Here is a 25,035-nt window from a genome sequence, read left to right as displayed (position 1 = left end):
GGCAAACGTTTATGAAAATGGCTCACCTTAGCCCGGCCCCCACTCAATAACCACCAGGAAGTAAGAGTCAGGAGAGGAACTTGGAAGAGAAAAGTGTGTATGTAATCAGGAAGTTGTTTTAAGATGAGAAGAGCAGCCAGAAGGATGGTAATCCAACATGACTAAACAGGGAGAGGGAACAACTGAGAAAGCAGATGGCACTAACGGTGCTTTTCTAAGGGGAAACATGCCTGCTGTCTGCCAGATGCTTGAAAGGAAGGTGCTAATCAGGCAACCCAAGGAACATCAGTCAGAAGGAATCCTTGAAATAAACAAAACGAAGGGATTGCAAATGTGTCAGAATTGTGACTCCCTGTTTCCAAGTGTTCCTGCGGACGTGGGCCAGCCTCTCTCCCTGATGGGATGACACCAGAACCATGTTAGTCAGCTCCCAAACTGTAATGTGTTCCCAATTCTACATCTTGTCCAGGAACATTTCTGCCATTGATAAGGTCTTGTCAGGAAATACAGCTGGATTGAGGAAGGAAACTTTAAATGAGCAGAAATTAAACGTATATATAAACCTGTGTGTGTGTGTGTGTGTGTGTGTGTGTTAAAAAGGAGGTTTCAGGAAGTTCAACAAGATAGGAATTAGTGGAATTTGTTTTTTGCCTCCTAACCAAAGAAACGTAAAGGCGATTGGGGGGGGGCGTAAAAAATTCCCCACCCTAAACCCAAGCTGGCTCTAGACCCTGAAACAGGCCCTCCATGCCAGAAGTCTCTGGAGAGCAATTTATTGGCCAATCAATATTTTCAATCGCTTCATTGTCTCCCTGAGACAAATGCCAACGATTCCAATTTAGGTGTGTTCAGACAGACAGCCATTGTTTTGATATTATATATCTATCCTTAAAAAAAAATGAAACACACGAGGCCCCGCTGCAGCTTATTAACAGACCCACAGTATGTCTTGAAAGGACCAAGTCCTGGAACCACGGACTCAACCAGCAAGTTGTATGTAGAGAGATCAAAGGTGTATGTTGTATTGCACTGAGGAAAAAAAAAATGCAAGTCCATGTTACATGGCTGGTTTTAACCCTGCACTACTGCAGACAGGTGGGAAAGAGGGACAGAATTGTCTTTGCTTTGAATGAGAGCTTAGGAGCTCAGTTCCACAGTCAGTCCCTAGAGAGCTTTCGAGGCCACTAGACAGGGACAGCACTGAACTGGATGGTAAAGGTAATGGCTTGTTGTTTATCATCTCTTTACATCAGGACTTTGTAAATCTTCTTGTAAGATTAAAAGGTGAGGTAAAAAGGAAAAACACTGAGCTTCAAGTTGAGAGGTGGGGGGGGGGATCTAGGATGCTGCTGCCTAACTATTAGTTTGAAAGCAGCAAAGTGAGGTTCTTGGTGTTTCATATAGGGTTTGCCGAAAGAGTAATATGAGAGACTGAAAGAGAAGGACATGACAGAAATGGAGCATCATGCTGGGATGATACTGCTGCCCCCTCATCCTGACCACAAAGGAGGCCTGGCATACAGACCAAAAAGTCTCCCATTTAAGTCCTGGCTAATCCCATCACCAGTGTTAGTTCAACTGACACCCCCCCCCCCGGCCCAGACAGAAGCAGTACCAGTGGCCTGTACAACACACTGCACATCATGATCAAGGGTAGGCCTTTGCTTCTGCACTTATTTATCATATTGACCTACTGCCCTTCCTCCAGAGAGCTCAAAGCAGCATACCTGGTTCCTCCATGCTCCTTTTATCCATACAACAAACCTGTGAGGCAGCTTAGACTGAGAGCTTAGGATCACCCAGTCAGCTTCATGGCAGAGCAGGAACTTGAATCCAGGCCTGCCTGACCTAAGCCCAGACCTAGCCGGTTTTAAGCAAAAGAGGCAGGAGCTCAGTGGCAGAGCAAAAGTTGGCAGCAAAAAAATTCTACTTGGACTCTTCTGGATTTGCATGCTGTTGTTCATTCCACTGCATTTGTTCCTGGTTGTTTATATTTTCAACTAGACTTCAACATTTTATGTAGATTGCAAAGTCATCCTCTTAAGTGGGGTGAAATGATGGCCTACAAATATTTTAATCAAAAATAAAATAAATGCTCTGCATGCAAAAGGTGTCATGTTTAGTCCCCGGCATCCTCGAGTGAAAAGAGAACAAGTAGCTTTAAATAAACCATGCCTGAGCCCCCAGAGGGCTGCTGCCAATCAGAGCAGACAGTAGCAGATGAGGTGGATCAAGACAGCAGAAGGCGGCTTCATGTGTTCAGCTCATGTGCTCCATCACTCGTGTCACACCAAGGCTCTGGTTGCCCATTTCTAAAGGCTCCATTCCAAACACAACAGCATCATGGAGCTGGAAAGACCCAGGTGCAAACTGACTTCTCAGCACCTCTTCCTGCCACTCCAGATCTGTAAAGCACACACCTGTAGGTAAATACTCAAGAGGGACCTGGACAGCACTGGCCCTGACTAATGTTTTGGGAACAGAACGGTACCACTGATCATTCTCTCTGCGGAAAGAATAAAGCTCATACCCCTTTGCCTTTCGGGTTTGATGACCTTTTTGCTGAACTCTTTAAAGAATGCACCACTGGTTAAGGTACATTTTGACAAGCATCCCACTGGAACGGGAAAGAGATTACAGGAGTTTTCAGTATTAGGTAACCAGCCAAGCAGCTGCCGGATAAGCCACAAAGAAGGGGGGATACACTCCCCAGGCATGGTGGAGTCTCCTGAGAATATGAGCAAAGAGTGCAATGATGCTTGGAGACAAGACGCCATGAACAAGCCAACCAGGAAAACAAACTGCATTGGCAGTGGCACAGGATGTTCCTCACCTGATTTACCTGGCACAAGACATGCTTGCACAGATGGCGGAGGCTTCAGTGAAAAGGCTAGTCTGGGGAGTCACTGACTGACAGCAGAACCTCAGAATCTGACGGACACCAGGACTATTCCTATCTGGACAGGAAGAGATACAGGCCACTCTCATCCAGCTCTCTTAGCACAACAGTGACACACTCCAGGGTCTCAAAACCAGGCACTGTGTTTAGTGCCAAGCTTCCCAAGAATGGGAATTGCCTGGCAATAGTCTGCCATTGGGCACAGCAGGCACCTGTGTGGAACTTGGAACTTTGGCCTTTGACACTCCCAAACAGAGAGGCTGGCTGCTCACAACTAGGAGCCTCACAATTGGGGCAGGGACATGCCACAACTTTACAGAAATAACCAAACCCGTGGCAGCCCATCTGAATCAGTTCACAGGCAGCTGCACCTTAACTGGTCAATAGGCATGGATGACTCCAGGGGAAGCACGTACTCCCCTCTAAAACATTTTCTATTATGCATTCTGATGACTCAGACCAGAGAAGTAGCAGAGTTTCATAAATCACAGCCATGCAATAAAAGTCCTGGGGGGGGGGGGATAACAAGCAGGTTTTATTACATATCTCCACCCATCTGCCCACACATACCCCTGCTGGATCAGACTACAGGGTCCAGTTCAGCATACAGGAGTAGCCAATGCTTCAAGCAGCACACAAAGGCCACAAGTGGCACTGTTTGCCCCCAGCAGCTGCTACCTGGAGGTACACTGCCTATGAACCTGGAGGCTCCACTGAGCCACCATGGCAAAGCATCATTGGCAGATCTGCCTTCCATGAATACACCTCATCCTCTTTCAAAGTCAGCAGCCATCACCACATCCTATGCCAGTAAATTCCAGAAAGCCACGTACAGTAGTTATTTCATGGATCAAGCCATGGATTGGATTTGCTGCTTTGCCCCACAAATGTCCTTTAAGACACAAAACAAAATGCTTGCTGCCAGAAAGTTTCAACTCAACAAAGTATTGATTAAAAATCAGGTGGACCCAACAGAAGACACCCCCAAAACTTTGAACATGAAACAAAAGAGGCGAGCTATTTCTCCAGCCTGGTCCTACTTAGTTTCCACAATTCTTTAATTACAATCTTATCACTAACACAGCAATTATCTGTTACTGGTTTACACTATTACATCAACAACAGTATCCCAAATTCCATGATTAAGAACAGGCTAACCATATCATGATTACCTACAGTAACACAAACTGCAATTTTAAGCATGATATTTTCTGATCTGAATGGACAAGGTCCACAAATGTTGCCTGCCCTTGGTAGCCAACAAAGAATCAACTGAGAACCAGGACTGTGACCTTCATCCAAGGAGCTGGCTCTTCTCCCAAGACTTGAGCTGCCTTTCTGAAACTCAGGGCAAGGCCAAAAACAGTTCCCAATCCTCCTTCCCACTAACAATCTTGACCTTGAGGAGGTGAGAGATTGTTCTTGCAACTGGGCTGCACTTCCACGTTGTATGGATCACCTTGGAAGTGCAGCTCTAAAACAAGCCTTAGCCTTTCTCCCATCCTTGCAACTGATCAGGGTGGGGAGGATCATCTCCACGCTGGAAACACTTCAGAAGCACAGTGTAACTGGGGGGATGATCCCAGCTTCCCCCTGCGCAGCTCCAAAGTTGGGAAAAATGCAGTGAATCACATGCTAAGGCAAGTGAAATCCTAATGAAGTGAGACCCGTTTTCCACTTGCAGCACCTCTTGAACCAGCAGTCTTGAAGGCAGTGGCTGGTTCCCACATCCCAGAGCTACAGGCCTGGTGTTCTTAGCTACTATTTACTAACCCAAATCCTCACCTGCTATTGGCACCTGCTGCCCTTGACTATCTACAGATGTTTCAGATAATGTTCCAGCTGCTACCACAGCAACAAATCATCCTTGTGCTCACAGTTGCAGCTCTCATGACATCTCCCTGTCACTGCCCCCTCTCCCTTTGTTCTTGCCCAAGTGGTTCTGCCTGGCTAGTTTCTTCCCCCATTTTCTGAGAGGGAGATAGATTCCACCATCACTTTTTGATCCTAAATAGCAAGTATTCTTAGCAAGGCTGGAACTGATGACTGACACAAAAGTTTTGGAGAGGGAAACTGATTCCAAGTTACTGCAAACTCCACCGAAGCCTGCATTCTCTGGTTGCCTGAATGTGGATTTTATGCACAGCGAGACATCACTTCAGGCCATTCTCAACTAGAACAAGACCAGCTAAAATACCTTGTTGCAATCCTCCAAAAAAGGAAAGTATCAAAAAAGAATCACACACCTGAGTTTTCTTGTTCTTCTGGCGTTTCCCAAAAATGCAGGACAGGTCCTCTTCACTTCGAGAAGAGAGATCTTTTCCTGAGAGCAGTGGCAAGAAAAAAAAAATTAGAGCAGGATGTCCTAGGTGCTTAAACTACGAAAGAAACCATAACATCAAACTCCCCCCTACCCAAAACCTAATCCCAATTTCTCCATGTAGACAGGCTCTTCCCATTCAGTTCACAGAGTCCATCCTTATTCTACAACCTTCCTCAGGCTTAAGCATTGTAGAATACAAGGTCTTACAAAATTTAATCTGTTTCCTTAGTCATAGAAAAGGACAAAGAGCTAGAACTGCTTCTGTAATTATTTGTCAAAACTTTTTCGTTTCAGAGATTTTCTCAGTCTTTTCTCATTCAGGCCAAGGTTGTGCAAATATTGAACTTAAACCAGAGGAGCATGGGTTCCAATCCATGTAGACTGGTTTGGATTAGTTACTTTCTCAGCCTAACCTACTTTGCAGGGTGTTAAGATAAAGGGTAGGGGGAGGGAGGGAGTTCCTTGGAGAAACAGTGAGATACAAATAATAAACTTTTAAACTTATCTTAGCAGCTGTAAGGACTAGAAATTCCTGAACTTTTTTTTTTAAAGCAAAAATCAAAGTGCTCAGCATCACAGGATCTCTTTGAATATGGAACACTTCTGTTTCTACTCTTAAACCTCCCCAATCCCATCAAGCATTGACCACTTTGTCTATACCATCTAGTGCATAATGTCTCCTGACGCAAACAGATCACTTCTCTATCCTGTTTGGCACTGAGCCTGCAGAAGAAATCCCCCCCCCACACACACACACACACAAAAGCAGGGAACATGGCCATCCCCTTCAACCAGAAGTTGCATTATCCAGGAAGCTACTGGGCAGACCTAGCTTGATAAATTGATTTCAAATCCTCCTCCAGTGCCTTTTGGTCCCATGAAAGAGCCACCGCCAGATTTGGTTTTATGTCAGTTTCCTTCGTCTTACCTCTGGCAAATTTCATATAATGAACCCGTTTTCGAGAAGTCTTGGATTTTTCTTCAAGGCTAAATGTTTTATTTTCCTCTCTAGACACAGTCTCTGAAACATAAACATAAGATGTTGTACAAGACCAGTGCCTGCATAACCCCCTCAGTTCTGGCAAAAGCCCCTGGTCCCCAACTCTCATTAGAATGGTTGTGTCATATCCATCTTTACTCAGAAGTAAAACACACTGGGTTCAATAGCACTTACTCCTTAGTAAGGGAATCTACAACTAGAGTCCACGGTTAAGTATAGGTGACTGCAACCACTGCACATTCCTCCCATTAACCCCCCCCCCCCAAACCTCTCCTGTTGTCTCCTATGCATCCATTTCCTAGTTTGTAAGCCCTCTGGGGCAGGGACTCATCTCCTAAATCAGGGGTGCCCAAACCCTGGCCCTGGGGCCACTTGTGGCCCTCGAAGACACCCAATCCAGCCCTCAGGGAGCCCCCAGTCTCCAATGAGCCTCTGGCCTTCTGGAGACTTGCTGGAGCCCTCGCTGGCCTGATGCAACTGCTCTCAGCATGATGGCCAACTGTTTGACTTCTCTAGTGTTGAGGCTCCCCCACTGTTTGCTGTTTCACATCTGTGCTGCAGCAGTGGTAGCAAAGGAAAGGCTGGCCTTGCTTTGTGCTAGGCCTTTAATAGGCCTTGAGCTATTGCAAGATCTTGCAAGATGAGGTGGCTAAGTTTGCAGACGACACCAAACTTTTCCAAGTGGTGAGGACCAGAAGTGATTGTGAGGAGCTCCAGAAGGATCTCTCCAGACTGGCAGAATGGGCAGCAAAATGGCAGATGTGCTTCAATGTCAGTAAGTGTAAGGTCATGCACATTGGGGCAAAAAATCAAAACTTCACATATAGGCTAATGGGTTCTGAGCTGTCTGTGACAGATCAAAAGAGAGAACTTGGGGTGGTGGTGGACAGGTCAATGAAAGTGTCGACCCAATGTGCGGCGGCAGTGAAGAAGGCCAATTCTATGCTTGGGATCATTAGAAAAGGTATTGAGAACAAAATGGCTAATATTATAATGCCGTTGTACAAATCTATGGTAAGGCCACACCTGGAGTACTGTGTCCAGTTCTGGTTGCCACATCTCAAAAAAGACATAGTGGAAAAGGAAAAGGTGCAAAAGAGAGCGACTAAGATTTTACTGGGCTGGGGCACCTTCCTTATGAGGAAAGGCTACGGCGTTTGGGCCTCTTCAGCCTAGAAAAGAGGCGCCTGAGGGGGAAAGTGATTGAGAAATACAAAATTATGCAGGGGATGGACAGAGTGGTTAGAGAGATGCTCTTTAAACTCTCACATAACACCAGAACCAGGGGACATCCACTAAAATTGAGTGTTGGGAGAGTTAGAACAGACAAAAGAAAATATTTCTTTACTCAGCATGTGATTGGTCTATGGAACTCCTTGCCACAGGATGTGGTGATGGCGTCTGGCCTGGACGCCTTTAAAAGGGGATTGGACAAATTTCTGGAGGAAAAATCCATTGCGGGTTACAAGCCATGTTGTGTATGTGCAACCTCCTGATTTTAGAAATGGGCTACGTCAGAATGCCAGATGCAAGGGAGGGCACCAGGATGAGGTCTCTTGTTATCTGGTGTGCTCCCTAGGGCATTTGGTGGGCCGCTGTGAGATACAGGAAGCTGGACTAGATGGACCTATGGCCTGATCCAGTGGGGCTGTTCTTATGTTCATGTAAGTTCCATCTCTAATATATTCATTTATGTAAATATATTCAAATTTGAAATGTAAATTAATTCTTTTTTCCCCCAGGCCACCCTGGCTCAGTGTGAGAGAGATCATGTAGCCCTCCTGCCAAAAAGTTTGGGCACCGCAGTCCTAAATGATTACTCAGGAAACATTGCCCACATTATACTGTTTCTGTATTACAGTAATTCTGGCTGTTTCAAACAGATTGTTTTCCCCACATCAGCTTCAACCATAAGATACAGTACTTTATGTTCACAGTGTTTGCATGGTCATTTTACTAGGGACTACATGGTTGCCCTTCCTTCTAATGCACCCCCTATGCATGATGCACCTCTCCCTTCCACTTTTATCCCACAGAATACCATAAGTGTGTGCTTTATCTAAACAAAATCCTTCCTTCTGTTCCAAGTTCTCAAAGTATTTGCAAATATTTGGCTTTTATTCAGCCTGCCAACACTTGCTTGGTGAGGACCTCAGAGTCGTTTCACATCAACCCTCACAGCAAATCTGAGCATACACTCAGCAGAAGGCAGCAGCCTATTCCTAATGCTCCAAAAAGCATGCCTGTACAGGGTTCTCAAACAGCTCTTTATTGCAGTCACATTTTACTGTTTTAAGCATGCACTGTAAAGATACTGAGTACACTGGCCGTTAGGTGCCCCTTTTGTGAATCTCAGCAAAGAGACAATGGGCTGGCCCCAAAGAGGTGGAAGAGACTCACAATCGGATCTTCCTCTGACTTTTTTTTAAAACTTACAGGCTGTAGGCAAATAGTTCCATGGAGGCAATACAGAGTGGGAAAAAGGCAAGAAGGGTTAACACTCCCCCCATCAACTTAATCCCACTCAACTTTAGCCTTTCTTCCTCTCCCCCACCTTCTGAAGCTGGTTTAAAATTTTTAAAAATTGAGAAATTCAGTCAGTTCTTCTGTGTCTTGTCTAGATTTGCTTTAGACCAGGGGTGTCCAAAGTTTTTGGCAGGAGGGCCACATCATCTCTCTGTCAGGGGCCGAATTAATTTACATTTCAAATTTGAATAAATTTACATAAATGAATATATTAAAGATGAACTTATATGAATGAATGAATGAATGAAGGTCTTGCAATAGCTCAAGGCTTATAAAAGGCCTTGCACAAAGCAAGGCTGGCCTTTCCTTTGCTGCTGCTACTGCATCATAGACGTAAAACAACAAGCAGTGGAGGGAGCCCTCATCCCTCACCTCACTCGAGAGGCCAAACAGTTGCCCTCACACTGAGAGCAGTTGCATTGGGCCAGTGTGGGCTCCAACAAATTTCCAGAGGGCCAGAGGCTTATTGGAGACTAGGCTCTCCCTGAGGGCCGCACTGAGAGGCACAAGTGGCCCCAGGGCCGGGGTTTGGGCACCCCTGCTTTAGACTATTTGTTGAGGTTCTGATTGAAAACCACACACTTGCCATACAAGTAGCACTAGTGCCCTCATGTGGCCAAAAGGAGTTTCATAACATTAGAGTCTGGTGGAAGATTTCTGTCAGTGGCCCTGCACCTATACCTGCGTTATCTTGTTTGTGACAGTCATTCAGATCTGCCAGAAGCTGGTTGAAGTCATCCTGATGGGCAATCCAGTTATCCTGCAAATATAACACAAACATGAGTATGTATTATTAGTTTTTGCTTACTGATCAAAACTATTTGTAAACTGCAATTCAACAGGATTTCAATAGTCTCTGCTTTCCAAAACTACAAATTCAATAAGAATTTACAGCTGGACCTGTTTCCCAGGTGGTTAAGCAGACACCAAGGTTGGATTTTAGATAATGAAAATCACCCTTATAATCAAATGGAGGAGGCACTGCCAGCCTGGTACAAATAGTTGCAAATCAGATATTATAAGAACATAAGAACAGTTCCACTGGATCAGGCCATAGGCCCATCTAGTCCAGCTTCCTGTATCTCACAGCGGCCCACCAAATGCCCCAGGGAGCACACCAGATAACAAGAGACCTGCATCCTGGTACCCTCCCTTGCATCTGGCATTCTGACAAAGCCCATTTCTAAAATCAGGAGGTTGCACATACACATCATGGCTTGTAACCCATAATGGATTTCTCCTCCAGAAACTTGTTCAATCCCTTTTAAAGGCATCCAGGCCAGATGCCATCACCACATCCTGCAGCAAGGAGTTCCACAGACCGAACTCAGTATCTCAGTAATTATCTCAGTAAGTATCTCAATTATCTCAGTAATTGGCTTCATAATATAGAAGGGTGGGTTGCAAGCTCTCACACCTTTAAAAATAAATCACTGAGCACAAACCAAAACAGTCTTTATCTTTAATATCTGAGATTCTGTTACTTCTTGGAACCGGATGAGATTCTAGTAATGTAAATAGAAGGACTTGGATTAAATAGATTAACTTGGATTTCTTTTCAGATGAATGGAGATTAATTTGACTGAATATGTATACATACTGTTTGTCAACGTTGAGGGAAAATGGTTATGATGTTATTATATCATTGGTATTTGACTTCCAATATATTTTCTAAAATTCACCCTAACTGTAGTGAGGTTGGGTGAAAACATGGAGGGATAATAACAGATTTTTTGCATTGTTGACAGACACAATTTTAAAGATTAAAACTTTCTGAACTCAAATTTTAAATTTGATGGGGAAAATTTTGAAAGTGGATTCTACTCTTGATCCAACACTGTGTTTTTTGACTCAAGTCAGATCCAATCTAGAGATGAGGCAGGGTGAGGAAGTGGAATTCTAGGTGGTTCCACTTCAAATTGCAGACAGGGAATCATACTTTGGAATGCCCCCTCCATACAAAACAACTTCTTGCATGTAGCAAGCCTGTAAATCAGGGCCAGGACTGTGCTAAACCTTCCCTCGTGCATTCATTTACTGTCTGCAGTAGTGTTTTATGCAGGGGTGCATTCTAAAAGATGACGCATGCTCCCCACACCTTCAGTCAGAAGAACAGCCAGTGCAGGATTCTTCCATGCAGCTTACCAACTCACTGTGTGCAATGTATGCATGGAGTCTTAGAGCTCTGGGGACAAAATAAACTTTACTGTTTTCATGAACTAGTAGCAGCTAGATTAATAATCGCTAAATACAGTACTGAAAGGTGACTACTCAAACCAAGGCAAAGAGAGTGACTTGTCCAACTGCAGGATCTGACTGCAATGACTAAATAGAGTATGCTGGATTCAACAATAATCAGGAGCTAGTTAATAAGTATAGGGAGGAATTGGAGGATTTTAGGGAACACTGGAATACTAGGCAGAATTCAGTTACAGAAAATTAATTCCTTTTATTATGACACTTTATTATTCTTGATTTAATGTTAGGATACTTGAAGGCTGTTTGTGTTGAGAGTTATCTATTATGTATGTTAGATCTCTATTTCCTATTACTACAAAACTATTTTTGTCATTATATAAAAGCTAAAAAATGTATTAATTTACAAAGACCAACCAAATGAAAAACCCTTAACCCGTCTTCAAAAGCTATGAACATCCCTTGAAAAGGAATTCTGGAACATTTGGGCAACTACAGGAAAGGAGCTGTCCAGAAGAGGCTGCAGCTGGTGAACAGTGGTTCAAGCCACAGATGCTACATGAGCATCCAATTATCAAACCCAACCTCTCATCAGAAGATCTGAAGTGTTGGGAAAGCTCATTCCAAATGAGACATGTCCTGCATTCCCTGAGTTAATCCAGACCAAAGTTGTTTGAGGTTTGAAAGGTAAGAACCAACAGTTTGAAATAAAGGCATTCTCCACATAGAAGAGGCTGCAACTAGCACAGCGGGCTAAGCTGGTGAAGTGCGCTTCATGCCAACAGATGTTACTTGAGCATTCAATAAAAGGAGCAGATCTTAACCACACTGCAAGTTGCATCTGTGCTCCTTAAGGAGGAATGCCTAGCCAGCAAAATCCCACTTTCCAAAGCCATCAAATCATCAACCGTCTTTTCTGGACTGGAAATCACTGGAATCGTCTTTTCTGGAATCATCAATCACTTCTGTCTTTTCTGGACTGACAGTCCAATCCTTAGCATGCCTTCTCAGAAGTAAGTCTCATTAAAGTCAATGGGGCTTAGTCCCAGGAAAGTGTGGCTAGGATTGGGCTGTGAATTTCAGTTTATACTTTACCAAGTAATACAAGGAGTAATACAATAAAAAAAAAAATGTGCCAAGAAGCTTATTGTCTACATTGCAAAAGAATGCAATGTACTTATTGCAAAGGGTGGAAAGGCAAATGCAAGAGTAGCACAGGATGACAAGAGAATTGCTCGTTACCACCCTTTATGTGATAATGCTGCATAAGTGTGATAACAGCACAGTTCAGACACCATACCAGAACAATCTGGTCATCTGGAAGCTCCAATCACAGTTTGGATCCAAACACAGAGCAGGCAAGTCCTGGCTTAAAGCAGTTAGTTTGCTTGTTTTGTCAGTCTACACAGCTCTGCAAGTTCAGTCCCACCTTCTGGGTGTTGGTTTGGGCTTTAAAGTCCTTTAGAGCCTGGGACCAGGTTATCTGAAGGACAGCCGGCTCCCATAAGAACCTACCATTTTTTGAGATTTGAGAAGCTTCTCTCTGTCACTCACAGAAATTCAACAAGACGCAGTGAGAGAAAGGGCTTTCTCGGTGACAGTATCCCACCTGTGGTATGCCCTCCCCCAAGGAGATCAGTGTTGCTCCCTCTCTTATAGTCTGCAGGGGCAGACTGACTGTTTGTTTGAAAGTGCCCTCTAACTCTTTTCTACCTAGATTAACATTTTAACAGTTTTTTACAATGTTATTTTCATTGTCTATTCCAAACAGCTATAAGCACTTTGGTACTGTCATGATCTTGCAAATAAATAGAAAAACCCTTGCAGCAGCTTCTAGAGGCACAGTTAGTTATGGTTTATCAATTTAGACACCATGCCAAAACAAGGTGGGTTAGTACAAGCTGTGATTGGCAAACCCACTTCCAGAAGTCTCCAATTTGCTCTACTCACCTCCTGGCTGACAGATGCTCCTAAGCCTAGAGAGTTATTCTTCACGTGGACTTTGATATGTTCCGTATTCCCTTGTTCTTGAGCCCCAAGCCCCTAGCAGAAACAAAAAGACAAGTTATCAAATCAGCTGGAGGGAAGCCTTATTCATTGCTGAGATGTTGCAGGGACCAATTGAAAACTGAACAGAACAGCTGCAGCCAAGGCTATACTGAGACACATCTGAGATTATTCATGAGAATTTCAGCCACAGCCTTTGTTTTCATTTGCACAGCAAAGGAGTGAATCAGATGTTGAAGGTTTAATTTACAGGATAGTATGATCGTGACTCTACCCTAGAATGTCTCCCTGCATCCAAGTCACACCTCCAGTGTAGTTTCTCTGCTATTTCCTATGTCCAAGACCAAACCTGCATCTTTCATCACACACCTTCCTCTCTTTAGAGAATCTTCACCTCTATTGACCATGTCACTATCCATCTCTTTGGATAGCCACAGGGCCTTGACTTTTTTGCAGAGTCCTCTTCCTCCTTCACCTTCCTCACCCCATCACCAAGTCACGCCACTTCTCTCTTTACAAAAGTACAGTGCAAAAGTACAGGTCTTTTTTCCGTCAACTTTAGAATGTTCCGGTTCATGGCCAGGTCATCTCTCCCCTTGACTACTACCCCCTCCTCTCCAGTTTTCTGTTGTCTCACTTTGGTCCCCTTACACTACTGCCAAAATAACCACCTCCCTTTTCGCTCTGGCCACTTGACTTGCACAAGCTTCTCACACCTTCTTTTTTTTGATCCTGGGACAAATGTACTTTTGGCTGCTTTTTCATTTAATTGTTGTAGCAATAATTCAGCTGTGACTTTGCTAATGGCCTAGCAAAGGACCCCACAATTCTCGATGTAAAACCCTGCTGCCACATGGAATAACTCTGGTCCCTGTGAGAGTGCCATACACAACAGGAACCTAGAGAGGAACAAGTTCTGGGATAACTGCACTGGAGACCGGACAGACCTCACATGATTGACTATGGTTGGCCTAGTTGACAGTGGGCTCAGCAGAATACCAAATGGAAATGGAACTGCTTGCAAGAGGGGATAGATCATGCCACATTGTTGTCACAATTGTGATTTTTTTTTTTAAGTAATCTTGAACATGCCAATAGAGATGGGGGATATAACCAGTGTTCCCTCTAAGCTGTGCAGCTGGCTCTGTGCAGTGTCCTTGTTGGTGCTTCGGAGTTCAGTGATAATGCTGATGTCATCATTAAGCACTCTGGAGCCCCTATACAGTCCCTGTACCACTCTGCGCACTTCCTCAGAGATTAGAGGGAACATAAGATGTATTAAACCAATAATAACATCAAAACAGAGGTAGCCAAATCAGTCATCAGCACAAAAATGAAACAATTACAAGCCTGCAAAAATCCTATGTTGATCAGGAGCAGTCCGTGTTCACAAAAGCAGCATGCAAGCTTTCAACTTGCCAACCCCTTTCCTCAGGCTGAATTTTTAACAAAGAAAAAGTTCACGTTCTACTTGGCGAACACTGACACTGGTTGCTCTAGTATTTTTCTGACACTGAAAATAAAGGAAATTCATTGATCTCTACAGGAGCACGACCTGCATCAAGCAGAAAAAACAACCCTGCTGTTATCGAGTTAGAAAAGCAAGTCTGACTCTTCAACCCCCTAATTCACCTCTTTTGAGAGTCTGAAAGTCCATATGAAAGCCTGAGGTGGGAAGTAAATTCTGTTATCACAGTAAATGTGGTCATGAAAGCTGAACACAATACAAGCCCATGTCTATTCAATTCTTCTATGCACATAAAACAGGAGACAACTGTGGATGGGCACCATCCAGAAATGGAACAAGTTGCAGAAGGAGGCTATGAGATTCCTTTTCTCAAAGAGATCAGAAAATGGTGGATGGGTAGTCAAGCAAATATGCTTATGCCAGAAAAGTCAATGGGTTCATTTTGCTGGGATGGAGATGCAATGCTGGTGAAAACTTTTCCTATTGCATTTCTGCCTGGTATGAAGGTCAATAGCAAACACATTGTTCTGCCAAGACACATGGCAACACTCTATCCCCTCTTCAGAATCCATTCCAGCCTGAGTTTTCTCTCCATATACTTTAGACAAGCATTTCTCAATGTTTCTCTCCCACTGTACCACTTCATACAGTCCACCTACTGGAAGTACCACAGGAAGTAACTAGCGATGATCATCAGTTACTTCCAGATTGGGAGGCCAGACATGACCAACACTGGTAAGAGGCTCAGGGCAGACAGGAGGGCATTTTCGAACAAGTGGAAAACGCACACTGGAACTCTGCCCACTGAGCTGAGACTCCTACCACTCTGCTTGTTGTGTTGCATTGCTGGTCTTGCTGCCAGGTGGCAGGGGTCTGGCAGTACTGAGTACTATGAGACACCACCTCAAGTACCACTGATGGTAACAAGTGCCATTGATTAAGAAACATTGCTTTAGACCAGTTAACTTCTTGCTATGCAGAGTACCTTGCCTTTTGACCATCCCATTCTTTCCAACATCTTCTGACCAAATTTTGATTCATCTTTACTCCAAGCGCTGTTCCGGGGATCCACAGACCATTTCTGTTTGCGACGTGCTACAAGAGGAACAGAAGCTTAATTTAAATTTTTGAAGCTGAAAACTAAATTGCTGATTAACTTATTAACAGGCTGCATATGCCGCTTCTCTTCAATGAGTACAAAGCAGAGGGCAATTTTTTAAAAAAAATCAAGAACAATGAAATGAAAGCATTTGGTGAGATACAGAAAGCAGGACTAGAGAGGCTTTTGGCCTCATCCTACAGGGCTCTTCTTATGTTCTTATGAAACACAGAGTCAAAGAAAGGAGATTAAAACAATAGTCTCATGTCTTACACCCAGCCCCCAGCTTCTCGAAGGCCAACCTCCTTATATATTCAGAACAGTCTCTTGCTGTGAATCACATGCACTGGAACGGAAACTAAAAACGAAGAGGATATAATACCAGCCCATGAGAAAGAAAGAGGAGATGGGACCACTGGGATAAGTTAGCCATGCAGGACAGTGGCCTCTGGGTTGCTTATGCTCCCAGAGATATTCAAGGACCTTTCCCTAGATGTTCAGCTTCTGTTTGAAATGGGGGGGAGATGATCCATCAGATTTGCACCGCGCCTGCTTACACCCGAGGAGGCTCTCCTTACACCAGGGATGTGCGGTGGGTGAGGAGGCAGAGCCTCCCCACCGGAGTCCTTAGAAAAGTGCTGCCACCGTGGGAGGCACCCAAGCACCCACCACCCATGCGTGTTGCGTGCGGGTGCTTGGGTGCCTCCCACGACAATGGCGCTTTTCGAAAGACTCCCATGGGGAGGCTCTGTCTTGCCTGCCTCCCCACCCACCGCACATCCCTGCCTCCTCGGGTGTAAGGAGGGCCTCCTCAGGTGTAAGCAGGCAAGGCAACCGCAGTGCCTCTCCAGGAACTGTCTCCCCTGCCCCCCTCACACCACATGCCCTGTGCCAGGAGGGGTCTGGCTGGAGGTCTGACCCAGAAGGGAGCCCCTCCCTTCTGGCCAGGCAGAGCCTCCACGTGCAGGAGCAGTCTACCTCTGGACACCAGTGCTGGGGGCACCAGGGAGGGCTGTGGCTTCCCACCGAGCGAGGCAGAGGACGGGGCCAGGCGGGAAGGCGGCTGACCCTGGAGCGTTGCTGGGGGAGGGGGGCTCAGGAGCAGGGGGAGGGGCCTGAGCGGGGAGGGGGGTCCACGTCCTTCCCCCCCTCCTCTAACCCGGCTTCCCACTCACGTTCTGCCAGCATCGCCATCTTGCGAGAGACAAAGGGGCCTTCGGCAACTGCGGCGCACGATGACGCACACAGCCGCCCCTATGGGGGGCCTTAATTGGAGGCTGGCGCTTTCAGAGCTGTCCAAAGCGATACCTGATCAAAGTGACGGTTTTGAGGGGAGGGGAGAGAGCAGTGGACGCTGTTTCCAGTGCTGAGAGAGGGGACAGAGGAAGGAACTGCAGTCAGGAGGCTGTCGGGGCGCCCCTCCCAGAGCTGAATGAAACAGGCAATTGCGTGGAAAGCTACGCCAAGGGCTGGGGCTTCAGGCAGGGAGTGTTCTCTGCCTTGCCTGGTGGGAGGGGGACCTTCTGTGTGCAGAGCACAAGGACCCAAGGAGAGCCCTGCTGGGCCAGGCAGAGGCCCCTCTAGGCCAGCCTGCTGTGTCTCTCAGCGGCCCCCCAGATGCCTCAGGCAGCACACAAGGCAGCCAGAGACCTGCACGTGGCACTCCGAGGCAGCCTGCTTCGAAAGCCAGGAGCCTGCGCAGCCCCAACATGGCTTGTCACCTGTGGTGGACTTTTCCTCTAGAAATCTGTACAACCCCCCCTTTTAAAGGCACCCAGGCCAGGTGCAGTCGCCACATCCAGTGGCAAGGAGTTCCACAGACTAACCACACACTGAACAAAGAAATATTTTCTTTGGTCTGTCCTAACTCTCCCAGCACTCTATTTTAGTGGCTGTCCCCTGGTTCTGGTGTCGTGTGAGAGGGAAAAGAGCATCTCTATTTCCGCTCTGTCCATCCCCAGGCACTCCACCACCGACCCATAGCAGCTGTTACTCAAAGCTGGGGTGGGCAGGGGGCGAGGTGGAGGAGGCTGCAGTCTTCTTCCTCTTCCCTTTAATAACAATAATAATAACAGGTATTTATATACCGCCTTTCTTGGTCTTTATTCAAGACTTTATTCAAGGTAGTTTACATAGGCAGGCTTTATTAAATCTCTTATTAAATAGGGATTTTTACAATTTCAAAGAAGGTTCTTTCTTTCAAGAACAACTACATTCAAGATGTTTCATTCCGATCTGGCTTCACATTCTGGCCTCCATCCTCCCACGCTCAGAGCAGATGGAAATAGCTTGGCTTCAGCTTGTCAGCTGCTCCAAAGTAGCACGGTGCCGGTGGCCTCGAACTGGCGACCTTGTGGATGTTATCTTAAGGCAGATGGAGGCTCTACCCTCTAGACCACAGCTCCTTCCCTTTTAGTCCTCCCTTTGTGCAGGGAGTGCTTTTAAAGCCATTCCTGCCCAACGTTGCATATACGCAACAGGAATCCAATATGAACATAAGAACAGCCCTGATGGATCAGGCCATAGACCCATCTAGTCCAGCTTCCTGTATCTCACAGGGGCCCACCAAATGCCTCAGGGAGCACACCAGATAACAAGAGACCTGCATCCTGGTGCCCTCCCTATCATCCTGCATCTTGCCAATGTGTACTTACACCTTTGGTTTGGGCAGAAATGGGTTAAAACAGGTGGAAGGTCAACAGCTCATCTTTACCTGTTGAATCCTTCTCTGCTGTCCAGTCGTTAAAGGTTCAGAATTCCTGATGAAGCTGTATCCCCTCACCCCACACTTTGGTTCTGTATATAAAACCCATTTCCAATCAAACCATCAAGGGGGCCAGGGCTCCTTCCGTATCATGGCCAGATAATATAAAATAAAAGATGACTGAGGCTACAATCCTATCCACACTTTCCTGGGAGAAAGCTCCATGGACTATAATGGGACTTACTTCTGAGTAGATATGCATAGGATTGGGCTCTAAAGGGGGAAATGATGAAGGCTTTCTAAGATTATGACTGGCACTGAGAAGAACAGGAAATGCTTTTTGTCCTCCCATAATCCTGAGAGTTATCACATGAAGGCTGTTAGCTAGCTTCATGCCCTGCTTAAATTATAGCCCAGCCCACACAGGTGTACAAATTTGGTCCCTGTTGCACATATGCAGAAATGGCTTAAGGGCTTCCTAGGCAGCTGATTGTCTCCCACTGCAAGCTGGGCACCTTGAGTCTGATCCAGCATCACTCTTCCTCATCTCTTGAAAGTCTGCATCGGAAGGATTGTGTATTGTCACCTTGTGTCACTAGGTAGCAATATTGAGTCTCCCTTGCAAAACGGATGTGAGAAGCTGACTTGCTTTAAGCTCCTCTCTATGGTTTTTTCCACAAATGACAATTTTTTTTTCTTTTCACATCTGGACATCCTCACAAATTCAATTGCAAATTGGCTCTCTTCCATTTTCTTCCCCTGCACATAGATGGCAATGTCAGGTGACGTCTGAGCACTGCTTGTTTTCAGTCTAGCTAGCATTCAAGGTATCAGCCTTACTGAAAGGCCTTGAGGTTGCAGGTTGATGCTGACATAAAGCATCATTTCCCCAGCTCATGGCCCTCTTTGGACTCAACCTGGACCTGGTTACTGCCCATCTGCTGCAAAGCAAGAAGTATTCAAGTTCAGTCTCATTGACTTCAACAGGAATTAAGCAGCCGAACTGGCTGCAGGGTTGTCGCCAAAGAGTTCTGTGGCGCTCACACACTGATTGTAGTACTATAAGCTTCTGTGGGCCAGGACTCCCCTCACCAGCTGCATGAAACTCATTGATTTAGAGAGGGGTACATATGAACCCAGCCTCTTATCCTTGCTCTGCAAATTTATTTCTAGGACTTACTAAAGGAGGAGTGGTGTCATCTCCTGGTTGCTTCCTCTTGTATTTGTGTCCTGCACAGAAAAGCATCATAGCACACACCTGCCATTGACTCTTCTCTTTCCTAGACCTTTTGGCCCACTGCCTAAAAATAGTTGCACAATTGGGGGAAGACGAGACAGACAGCTTTCTGTGCATGGGTTTCATGAGGGGAACTACCTGCAAAAGCAGTGTGGGTGCTGTGTGCGGGTGTGGCTCCTTTCTAGTCCAGCAGGGCTGCATCATGTATATGGGAACCTTACAAAAAAAATTAAGATCGTAGCAGTAGTTTCAGGGGGAACCCCCTCTCAAGCAGCTGATTAGTGAAATTTTGCTTTTTCAAAAGAGGTTTTATATGCCTCTCAGGAACTCAGAGTTGCCTACCTTGACTCTGTCCCATTTTATCCTCACAACTTCCCTGTGTGGTTGGCTAGGCTGACAGAGTGGCCAACTCAAGGTCACCCAATGAGTCCTAGGACCAGCTGAGGATTTGAACTTGGGTCTTCCTGTTTGTGATCTGATGCTATAACCCAGCCACTTTCAAACACTGTGCCATGGCACACTGGTGTGCTGTCAGTGGTCCACAGGTGTGCCACAGGAAATGGGGGAAGGTAATTTATTAATAGGGCCAATGGGAGATGTGAGCCCCCCACTGGCAGCATGGTGTGCCTTGTCAATTGTCAAAAACCTGGTGGTGTGTCTTGACCATTTTAGTGCCGTGTCAGCATGCCGTGAGATGAAAAAGGTTGAAAATCACTGCTTTAACCACTGCATACTCCTGTATGGATTGGGTGTGTGCATTTTTTAATAGGAGCTTGAGCCTGGGATCAAAGCACAGGTTTAACTACAGAAATACAATTCTATCTCAATTGAAGCTGTCTAACCCTCTTGCTGTATCTGACCAAACTCACAGATCTCAGGGTTGAGACTTGTGAGGGAATCAGGAACAGACAGAAGCATGCATGGGGAATACAAGAGGTGTGCATGTTGCTTTGAGACTTTTGGATGAAGAGAAAGACATGATTCCAGGCAATGATTTGAAAGTGCAAGATAAGTTCAAGGGGAAATCGTGGGATGAAGGAACAAGGTGAGGGCAGAATCTCTGCAAGATGCTGAAAGCAGAGCATAGGAGAGAGAGAGAGAGAGAGAGAGAGAGAGAGAGAGAGAGAGAGAGAGAGAGCTCCATCCAGAAAGAGTCTGGTGGACAAAAACTCACTGCGCAGGTACTCCTCTCTTATGGTTCTCTTCCAAATCCAGCAGCTGGGGCTGTGCACATGCACCCCCTTATGAAAACTGGAATCCTACCCAGCTGTTCCAAGAAATGGGAGTCAGTTTCTCTCTCTCCCTTCCACACCAAGCAGCTGATTGGTGGAATGCCAATTTTCTGTAATGGGCTCCATATGTTTAGCCTTGTGTGCTCTGGGCACACTTGCTTGGATGCAGACCACAGGATCTGAAATAAGATAACTGATATGGCCAAGCCTAAAGTGCTAATTCAGAAGTATTAAACTGACAAAGTAAGATTTTATAGGAGTTTCTTTCGACTTTGGCTCTTTCTAATGCAGCCATTTTCAACAACTGTGCTGTGACACACTGGTGTGTCATGAGTAGTCCACAGGTGTGCCACAGGAATTTGGGGGAAGGTCATTTATTAATAGGGCCAATGGAGATGTGAGCCCCCACTGGCAGCATGGTGTGCCTTGTCAATTGTCAAAAACCTGGTGGTGTGCCTTGACCATTTTAGTGCCTTGTCATTGTGCCGTGAGATGAAACAGGTTGAAAATCACTGTTCTAATGTAAGGTTGCATAGCCCAATTCCTACCTGTCTGGACTCAGAAGTCTTTCTCAGGGTGGTATAGGGATCAGGGCACTGGGAAGGCATAGGGTGGCCTAAAACAGAATGGTTTTAATAGGGCCAGGGGTCTATTTCAATTAGTTAAATTGACTGCATATTAAAAAACAAAAACAGAGCTAGGCATCAATTATGGGGGTGTACAAAAATTGTTTCTTCATGTTGTGACTTGGTTAATTATGAAGTGATTACATCTCTGATTTATTGCATTACATTATTCATTCAAATCATCTTTGTTTTGTTGATTGTGTCAGTGGTTCCTTTTTGTGGGCGTTGTCATCACCTGCAGTACTGGTGAAACTCAGTTTGTGTCTTGCCTCCCAGCAGTTGCCCTGATTTTATTTCAACCCAGAATGTCAGACTATTGTGTTGCTCTTGTCCTTAGCTTTCCTTCCTTCCTTCCCAGGGACTGGATGTGGCCCTTCTGATCATCTGACCTCACCTTGTTGAGATGGGAGTCCAAATTGCTGCTCAGGGCAGGTGTCCTGACAGCTGGCTTTAAAGTAACAATGCAACACTGGATTTAAGCCACAGAAAAGTGGGTTCCTATAAATGTGCCTCTGTAATCACTGGTGGTGTCAGAAGTTGCCCAGGGTGGGCACTGACAAAGGGCCCAACTGAGTTCCTGAGTGACTGTGGTCACTGTCCTTTGAACTGTAATTCAAAAATGGTACCTTTTAAATATTACAGGCAGCAGCTGAGGACTTGCACCGGGCCCCAATGGAAGCAGGCAGGGGTTGAGTGAGGGTACCCTGATCTCCTTAGAAAGAGTGGACAGCATCCTGGAGCAATCAACTAGTCAAAGCACACCTATGATGGAGTGGAGGCAGGTAGGACTTCCTCTTTCATGCATGTGTCATAGAATATGGTTGGGGGAGATTTTTTGTGTGTGGCATTTTGAATGGTGTTTGGGCTGACCAAACATGAGCTATATTTACTGATTTCATGCATCATCTCCTGTGTTGGGCTGTCTCCTCTCTAGATGCTGCAAACCTTCCTCCCAATTATTCCTTTGGCATTTTCTTGTCTTTCAGGTCAGTGCAATACCCTCCTTGGATCACTGGTTGGCTGGATTAGAAAATTCCCATGCAGAGATTTCCCCTCTGATGGTGGCTGGCTTCCAGCCATTCCTCACAGCCATCAGCTTCAAACACCTTTGGACATTTTCCAAACAGATACTGTATCATTTTTTGATGTCTTGTCCGCTTATTCTTTGGTGGGGGAAGCATCAAGCTCACATTTTTGAATTGTTTGGAGATCATGTTTTATTTGCTTTGTGGAAATCCTCTAAGAACCGGTGCTTTGTGTTGCAATTCAAACATGGTTTACTTAGCACAAAAATGTGCTTGAAACCAGTAGGACCTACTTTCAGGTAAACATGCTTATTAGAGCATTAGTTGCATGTCAGTTCAATTACACATGAACTGTGTTGGGCATAGATCTGTGTAGAATATCAGCTTGTCATTTATACATTACAATTAGTAGTAGGCAAGGGTTTGTTTCATTGCTCCATCTGTGCTTTTAATAAAAACACATGCTTCATCTAGATAGCCCTCAACTCCTACCCCTCAACTCCAGAGGGGTAACCATGTTAGAGCCCAATCCTCAGCTCTTTAGCACCAGCGGTACACGTGTGCCACCAGTGCTGCATGTGTCACAATGTGCTGTAAGGCATGCCTGTGGCCCCTGGAGAGGAGGGGCTGCCAGCACCAGTCAGCGCTGAGCCTCAGTGCCGCTCAGAGGGCCGGCTGGCACTCCAGCAGTGCCGACTGGCAGTAAGTAGTATCAGGGTAGGGAGTGGGCAGAATGGGGTGGGCCAGGGCAGGGGGAGGAACTGGGATGGGACAGGGGTGGGATGGGCAGAATTCTGCTCCGCCGGATCCTGAAGTCCATGTCAGGCCAGAAGGCCTGACATGGAGTCTCTCAATTCTGCGCCGGCAAAATAGCTGGTGCAGACTTGAGAAGCCCCATTGTGGGGCTTGGGGCTTTCCCTGGCAGCTGCCACAGGGCCGCAGGATGCAGTGGTAGTCGCTTTGGTGAAGCTGCACCAGGTGGCGGTGCCACCTTTAGCATTGGGCTGTTAGTCTATTGTAGGAAACACCACCAAGAGCCTTCATACACCTTCAGAATTAACCCATTTATTTGGGCAGAAGCTTTCATGGGCTACAATCCATTTTCACGCATTTGCTGAAGAGGCCTTTGATCCATGTCAGCTTCTCCTGAAATAAATGGTTTGCAACACTTACCTGGAGGGCAGTGTTGGCCTTCTGCAGGGTCCAGGGGGCTCTGTCCTCTCTGCAGTTTGTGTAAAAAGCAGAAGTGGCTTGTTATTGTAGCAGAGAAGCTTACCTTGTGGCGTAGCAGAACAGTGGGCTTGCAGACCCCTAAAAGTTGAAAATCAGCAGCAGAACTCTTTTTGGTAGTCACCTGAAGTGGCAGTAATCCCTTCCCCCCCCCCCCCCACCACAATGCTCTGGATATTATGTTGACCTGGGACATTGTGGGATGAAATGTACCCATCACCAGAAAAACATGGCAGCCCCCACTGGCAAGGCATTGTGAGGAAAAATGGCCACACCAGAGGGGTTAACCATATTTTGTTGTGGCAGCCATCATCCATTCTCACGACATGACTGAGCCAACGCAGGCGTCTCTGTTTCAGCAGTGCATACATGCTAGGGATTCCAGCACGTTCCAGGACTGTGTTGTTTGGAACTTTGTCCTGCCAGGTGATGCCGAGAATGCGTCGGAGGCAGCACATGTGGAAAGCGTTCAGTTTCCTCTCCTGTTGTGAGTGAAGAGTCCATGACTTGCTGCAGTACAGAAGTAGAAGGATCTCCTCTATGGAGAACTCGTGCAAGGAAAGCGTCCTACAGGTAGACCACAGCTACGATACAAGGACATCTGCAAGAGGGATCTGAAGACCTTAGGAGTGGACCTCAACAAGTGGGAAACCCTGGCCTCTGAGCGGCCCGCTTGGAGGCAGGCTGTGCAGCATGGCCTTTCCCAGTTTGAAGAGACACTTGGTCAACAGTCTGAGGCTAAGAGGCAAAGAAGGAAGGCCCATAGCCAGGGAGACAGACCAGGGACAGACTGCACTTGCTCCCAATGTGGAAGGGATTGTCACTCCCGAATTGGCCTTTTCAGCCACACTAGACGCTGTTCCAGAACCACCATTCAGAGCGCGATACCATAGTCTTTCGAGACTGAAGGTTGCCAACAGTTGTTGTGGCAGATATTTTTTCCCCATAGTGTCCTGGAGGGAAGAGCAAGGCTTCCTTTTCCTGCTCAACCTGTTCAAAAGAAGAGAGTTGTGAAGAGGATTGGCACAGCCAAAGGAGCTGAAGAGGAGGGTGTGGGAAAATGTGTTGCTGGTTCGGGAGTCTGGTTTGAGCTGGGTTTGGATGACTACTACTACTGGGTTTGGATGGAGCCCTGACAGATGCCTCTGTGCCCCAGGAATGACTGCATGGTCCAGTTTTCGAGGCTGATAGGAAGGAGCCCGAGAAGTGAATCATGCAGAGAAACAGGGCAGACTCTTCTCTGTTGTTGTTAAGAATATATGTGGTTGAATGCCTTGAGCTCATGGGAGTTTTTTTGTTATATAATTGGCTGATTTCTCATGATACTCTAGAACAGTGGTTCTCAAACTTTTAGCACCAGGATCCACTTTTTAGAATGAGAATCTGTCAGAACCCACTGGAAGTAATGTCATGACCGGAAGTAGCCTCATCAAACAAGAAATTTTTTAACAACCCTAGGCTGC

The 25,035-nt window shown here is 46.0% G+C and overlaps 1 protein-coding gene across 1 annotated transcript in view; it reads right to left on the bottom strand.

The window, feature by feature from the left end:
- Positions 1-16,729, bottom strand: part of PINX1 (PIN2 (TERF1) interacting telomerase inhibitor 1) — a 51,489-nt gene extending 34,760 nt beyond the window's left edge. The window contains exons 1-6 of the mRNA XM_066626471.1: positions 16,694-16,729; positions 15,405-15,514; positions 12,895-12,987; positions 9,430-9,508; positions 6,151-6,243; positions 5,146-5,222 (exon numbers count right to left, since the gene is read on the bottom strand). Coding sequence (XP_066482568.1) covers positions 5,146-5,222; positions 6,151-6,243; positions 9,430-9,508; positions 12,895-12,987; positions 15,405-15,514; positions 16,694-16,712 — 471 coding nt within the window. The 5' untranslated portion in view covers positions 16,713-16,729. The remainder of the gene's footprint in view (positions 1-5,145; positions 5,223-6,150; positions 6,244-9,429; positions 9,509-12,894; positions 12,988-15,404; positions 15,515-16,693) is intronic.
- Positions 16,730-25,035: the final 8,306 nt, after the last annotated feature.

This window comes from Tiliqua scincoides, chromosome 1 (assembly GCF_035046505.1).
Source record: "Tiliqua scincoides isolate rTilSci1 chromosome 1, rTilSci1.hap2, whole genome shotgun sequence".
NCBI lineage: Eukaryota > Metazoa > Chordata > Lepidosauria > Squamata > Scincidae > Tiliqua > Tiliqua scincoides.
This window is presented reverse-complemented; position numbering and strand designations above follow the sequence as displayed.